Raw genomic sequence first — 6049 nt, forward strand, 5'->3', positions numbered from 1 at the left:
TATTTAGTTTCTTAAGTATGCTAAATTGGAGCACCTTTAGTCTCGATGATACAATATGTTCAAAAACTAACGGTGTTACCCAATTCTGATTCATGAAGCAAATCTTCTACTCTGAAGCAAAACGTTTCCTCTCCTTTTATTGGAAAACACAAATTATCACTTTAATTCCTCATTTTTAGATAATGTCTTCTAAAATTTTGACATTGAAAATATCTCCTTCTATGCCAGTTTTCAATGAGAAAATGACACTCTATAGCCGTTGTAAAAATAATAGCCGAAAAATGTATAAAATTTGTATATTTTTTTGTATATATATATATACATTTAATAATTTCGGTTGATTTTTCCAAAAACAAAAGTTAAAATTTGAAAAAAAAAATATAGTTGCCAGGATCACTTCTAGGCATATTATTGAAGCAAACGAATAACCAAGTTGTATTATCACTTTTAGCCCGTGTCAAAAATTATTTACATCTGGTAGCGAAAAAAAGTATATAAAATTTATATAATTTTTGTATATATATATACAAAATATATACAAATTTTATACATTTTTTCGACTATTATTTTTACAGCGGCTATACAATGTCATTTTCTCATTGAAAACTGGCACAAAAGGAGATATTTTCAAGGTCAAAATTTTAGAAGACATTATCTAAAAATGAGGAATTAAAGTGATAATTTGCGTTATCCAATCAACGGAGAGGAAACGTTTTGCTTCGGAGCAGAAGATTTACTTCATGAATTAAAGTTGGGTAACACCGTTAGTTTTTGAATATATTATATGAGTGAGACTAAATGTGCTCCACTTTAGCATACTTAAGGGACTAAATATGCTCAGGGCTATATTTGAGGGACCAAAATAAACCTACCCTCAAAGTTAAGGAACAATATTGGCCAAAAACTCCTGCCTCACTCATAGTTACCATTTTTGGGTTTCTGTTTCGATTCAATTTCAAGAATCATTTAGTATAAAGTTTCATTAGAAAAGAAGAAAAAGAATCGAATTAGTGCAGAAACAGTGACACGTAGAATTAAACATGCAAGTCTTATGTTTACAATATTTTTATGTGACTCACTAATTTTAACTAGATATTCTAACGATATTGTATGACATTGTATGGTCGCTCTTAAAAAAAATAATCATACATATATATAACTACCAGATAGAAATAATATCTCTAAAAGTAATATTGGCCCTTAATGAAAAAAGCATATAAGTACGTGTCTTCTAGCTAGGGCATAATATATAACACACTTAAGCGGATGTTCTAAATATTGCAGAATTATCATTGTTTCAAAATATGAGTACTATATAAAGATTCTCCAACAACTGAATCAAGTTTACTATATTAACAAAGAAAAACTAAAGCATAAAGAAACACCATGTGAACAACAATAAAGTGATTGTACGATTACGAAACTCTTAAGGAAAGATTTTGTAGAATCGAGACATTGGAGGAAGGGAGTACGAATTTGAGAGGAAGTTGCCACTGCTACACTAATTATTACTTTAGTATATTAATTGTTACTGATTAAGGTTTAAATTGTGGTTAAGTTATGTTGTTTATAAATTACTTGAAATAAGATGCGACAAATCAAATATTAATCACTTGAAGCTGCAGAAGCTTCTTGTGAACCTTCGGGTGTTGTTTTATTCCATATTTGTTCAATGTCACCTCAACTTGCTTTAGCTAATTAATGTAAGCTACCTTTTCCTTCTTCTTTTGTTAGATTTTGGTTAATCATTTAATTACGAAGCAATGAAACAACTAACCAAATACTTATTAAATTACAATCCGATTAAACGTGTTCCTACTCTTAATTTTTTCTTTTTTAGAACTTCCCAATTCTATCTTCTAACCAAATGGTGGTGAAATGAGCGATGAGAACTTCTTGCTTTTGTCAAACTGCTATTGCTTTTGGCAAAACTTGATTGACTTATTTCATCTCTTTTTTTCTTCTTTTCTGAACGTATCAAAATATAAATCTAATTGATCAGCAATATAGAAAGAGTCACAAGTTAATTTTATGAATAGTCATTCAACTTTTTAATTTACTTTATTAAAATTATAAAATTATTTTCATAATGAAAAAATTAGTTACATTATGCTTATATATCACGGACGATAAAAAAATATTAAATTTATGATTTCGATGCAATAAATTGAAAGTGAGATGACTATCCCGGAGCGTAAATAGTATAATGCATCCTCTTCTTAAATCAAATTAACTAATTAACTTTATATTAGTTAAATCCAAAAGTAAGGGAGATGGAAGTTTAAAAAAGAAAAAATAAAATATTGGATGACGAGTGAAAGGGCTCATGGGTTTCCATGTATTTTTCATTTTTTTGGCCTTTGCAATCCAGACGAAGTGTGACCATTAATTAAGTATCCTTATTATAGTTTTGTATTATATAGTACAACTACTTTATTTATACACGCTAAATTTGCTATACATACAAAAAACCAGTATCTATATTCTATAGGCGCGTCTTAAAAAAGCAGTATATATATAGACCTCAACTCAAACCTCTTCCTTCATCTCCTCTTCAACGCTACTTTTATATTTCCACCTTCTACTTTCACCTCTGTTTCCACAGAATATACAGATTATTACTTCATCTTTCACTTTATCTAAGACCATATAACAAGACCAAGTGTTTGGATTGAACATTCTGATATTTGTATCCAGTTTCAGGAACATTCTTGATATTAACATATTTAGGTATGTCTCCAAATTTCCCTCTTTTTTTCTTTAGTGGGATTTTAATTTTTTCCTTTTTTAAGTGGGATTTTTGGTATTTTTACCTTTCTTGTTGGGGGTGATCAGTTTGTCTATACGTGGAGAATTCCTATAAGGATTTTATGGGCATTGAATACGAATTTGGATGAAGGTGTCATTAATTTTCTGTGAAAAATCAAATCTTTGTTAGTGTCTTGTTTAACCTTTTATCAGTGTTGTCTGTTTCTTATATTTCCTCTGGAGTGAAGACATGGAGATAGAAGGATTGGACAATTTTTTTTATTTACAGCTGCATAGCTAGCAAACTTTACATGTGCTTCTTTGTATTCTCCACCTAATTTTGTAGTTTTATGTATCCTGACGAATTTTGATCTTAATAGGACAAAAGATTATACCTTTCTGGAGTTGGTTTTTAAGAACAAAGAGCTGTAGTACTTACCTTGTAAAATATGACCCCTAAATTTTTGTTTTATTTCTTGACAACTTAATTACCTCTTTAATTTAGTGGTACTGGTACCAGTCATCCCGTTTTTACAACAACAACAATCCAGTTGAATCCCACAAGTGGGGTCTGGGAGGGTAGTGTACGCAGATCTTAGAATGTGAAGAAGTTATTAACGATAAACCCTCGACTAAAAAAAAGAAAAAAAGAAAAAGTTGGAACAAGTAATATTGACAAATAGGCAAGAAAGGTAGTAACAACAATCTTTTCTGATGGAGTCGTCCCGTTTTTACTTTTTGTTTATTAATGGTGTCATGAGTTGACCTAATGATAGAGATTCTTACCTAGAGCACACTTGAGATTGCTAAGGAATTTTCTTATGAATTATGGATTGGTTGATTATTAGTACTTGATCAGTAAAATAATCTGGTGGAAGGAGTCCATAGAATATAAATTTATTTCTTTTTCAGATATTACTTTCAGTCAGAAATAGTAAAAACAAAGGGAGTGGGAGGGTAAGGGGGAGGGGTGCATGGGAAGGTAAACGAGTAAAAGGAGTAATTTAAAACATTTTTAGAGACTGTTTTTAGAGACTGTTTTTAGAGATGTGTGTGTTTAGATTGCCAAATTTTCTTATGCATACAGATAATTGTTGCTTCACTAGATAATCAAGAACCATTGGTGCCTGGAGGCATATGGTATTAGTTTGGACCGATATATGGTCAAATCTCTCTATAATAACCTTATTTGTTCCAATAAATTTTTGTTGTTAAAGTGAAGTGCTGTTATAGAGAATATATATTATAAAATAACATTGGTTTCGAAAAAAATATGGCTTTTATTTAGAAATATTATTATAGAGAGGTGTGATCGTAGATGTATGAAATTAAATCCTCTTCGGTGGAACGAGATCTTGCCACGTAAATGTTTCTCAGCAACCTATATTTGGAGAGTTTGTGGACAACATAGTTTCTTTTGATGGATTAGAATTAATAAGGTCCTCATATATTTAATATTGTGTAGGGCCTTTTCTTTTTGGCCTAACCCCCTTTAGTAGTTTGGTTTTGGCCAAACTTTTGAATCATTATGCAGTTTGATTTGAGAAAAGAAATGCTGCCTTATAAACTTCACATGTTTATTGTTTGCAGAGTTCTATTCTAGTTCTTGTTTTCATAAATTTCCCCCTTTTTCCGCATTGCAGCTGTCTTATCCTGGAATCTAACCTTGTTCATCTTTGCATATGTTTAACAGCAACAGGCATATATTAGCAAACAGAGAATTACATCAAGAAGCATAATATGGCCTTAGAGCAGCTTTTCCAGGAGGAAATAACAGACACCAACTTTGAGGAACACGATATTTCGTTGGAGAAGTGTAAGACAGTTGACGATAAGCTTGACGACAATCTCTCTGGAGGTTTTGAGTGTAACATATGCTTGGATCTTGTGTATGATCCTGTTGTTACATTCTGTGGTCACCTTTATTGTTGGCCTTGCATCTACAAATGGATTCATTTTCAGAGCAAATCGTCCGAAAATACTGATCACCAACAGCCACAATGTCCTGTTTGCAAAGCTGAAGTCTCACAGAAAACGTTGATTCCACTCTTTGGTCGCGGCCAGTCTACAAAACCATCGGCCCCGAATCTTGGTATTGTCATACCACAACGGCCTCCTAGTCCGAGATGTGGGGGTCAGACACCGATAGCAACTAACGAATCACATCCATCGCAGCAACCTTATACTTCTAGCTACATGTCCGAACCTATGCTAAGTCCTGGTGGCACGACGACAGGGGAATTGGTTTATGCGCGGATGTTTGGAAACTCATCGACTACTTTATATACATATCCGAGCTCATATAATCTAGCAGGAAGAAGTAGTCCAAGGTTAAGAAGGCAACTATCACAGGCTGATAGATCACTTAGCAGAATCTGTTTTTTCCTATGTTGTTGTTTAGTGACTTGTCTTCTCTTGTTCTGACCACTTTCTCTGATTGCTCAAACTTTGTAAAATTACTTAGTACTGCAATAGATACAATTTCTAAGTGAAATTTGAAATTTTCATGATCAAATACTTTTTTCCCGATTTTTTTTTATGGTCAAACGAGCTAATTTCTCAGAATTACTACTCGCTAGAACCAATTGATATTTCTGCTCTAAACAATAGAAGGTTCTATTAAGAAGCCGAAGCTTGGTCTCATTGTCTTATCATTTTTAAGCAACATAACTCTATGGGTCGATATCCGTCTCAGTAATTTGGACTAAGCAATATCGAGAAAAGAGTCAGCCGAGGTCGACCAGGAGATGGCGAAGTCCGTGGTCGAGATGCAGAAGATGGTCGGTGTCGAGCGCCATAAAAAGAGTTGTAACGGCTAGTTTATTAGGGCAGGATATTAAAGAGAATATTCCATTGGATATTCTTTTTATTTGTACTACTAGGATTTACGTATGTCCCATATAAATAGGAAAAAAGATAATGAATAGGAGCATGGGATATTCATTGTGATAAGAGTAGACCTTGCAAAAAGATTCTCTTCCTCTTGAAAAGATACAAAGAACACATTTTTATCAAGATTCTTGTTCATATTAACCTACACTTTTCCATCATATCCGAGAAGATTTTGAATGTTCTAAGATATGTCTATCACTCACCATTGTCAGGAGGATTAATCACCTATCTCATTATTTATTGGGTGAATCACTCCTCCTATTTACTCAAATGTCATTTGTTGCTATTTATTATCAGTCGCTCTTACATTATTGTTTATACTTTATGACTATTTAATGCTTGTTATTGTCAACCCGTTACTGGATCTGTCCCACCTCACATACGTTTTCAAGATTCGCATCTAGAGATA

The 6049-nt window shown here is 32.7% G+C and overlaps 1 protein-coding gene across 1 annotated transcript; it reads left to right on the top strand.

Moving 5' to 3' along the window:
• The first annotated feature begins 2586 nt into the window (after positions 1 to 2586).
• Positions 2587 to 5263, top strand: LOC107825256 (E3 ubiquitin-protein ligase RMA1H1-like). Its single transcript, XM_016652087.2, has 2 exons — positions 2587 to 2730; positions 4442 to 5263. Exon 2 carries the CDS (start codon positions 4489 to 4491, stop codon positions 5170 to 5172), a length of 684 nt encoding a protein of 227 aa, XP_016507573.1. The 5' UTR covers positions 2587 to 2730; positions 4442 to 4488; the 3' UTR covers positions 5173 to 5263.
• The last annotated feature ends 786 nt before the right edge of the window (positions 5264 to 6049 follow it).

The sequence above is a fragment of the Nicotiana tabacum genome, chromosome 21 (genome assembly GCF_000715075.1).
Source record: "Nicotiana tabacum cultivar K326 chromosome 21, ASM71507v2, whole genome shotgun sequence".
NCBI lineage: Eukaryota > Viridiplantae > Streptophyta > Magnoliopsida > Solanales > Solanaceae > Nicotiana > Nicotiana tabacum.

Coding starts and splice junctions, on each gene's coding strand:
- LOC107825256 (XM_016652087.2), top strand. CDS start 4,489: ATGGCCTTAGAGCAGCTTTTCCAGGAGGAAATAACAGACACCAACTTT.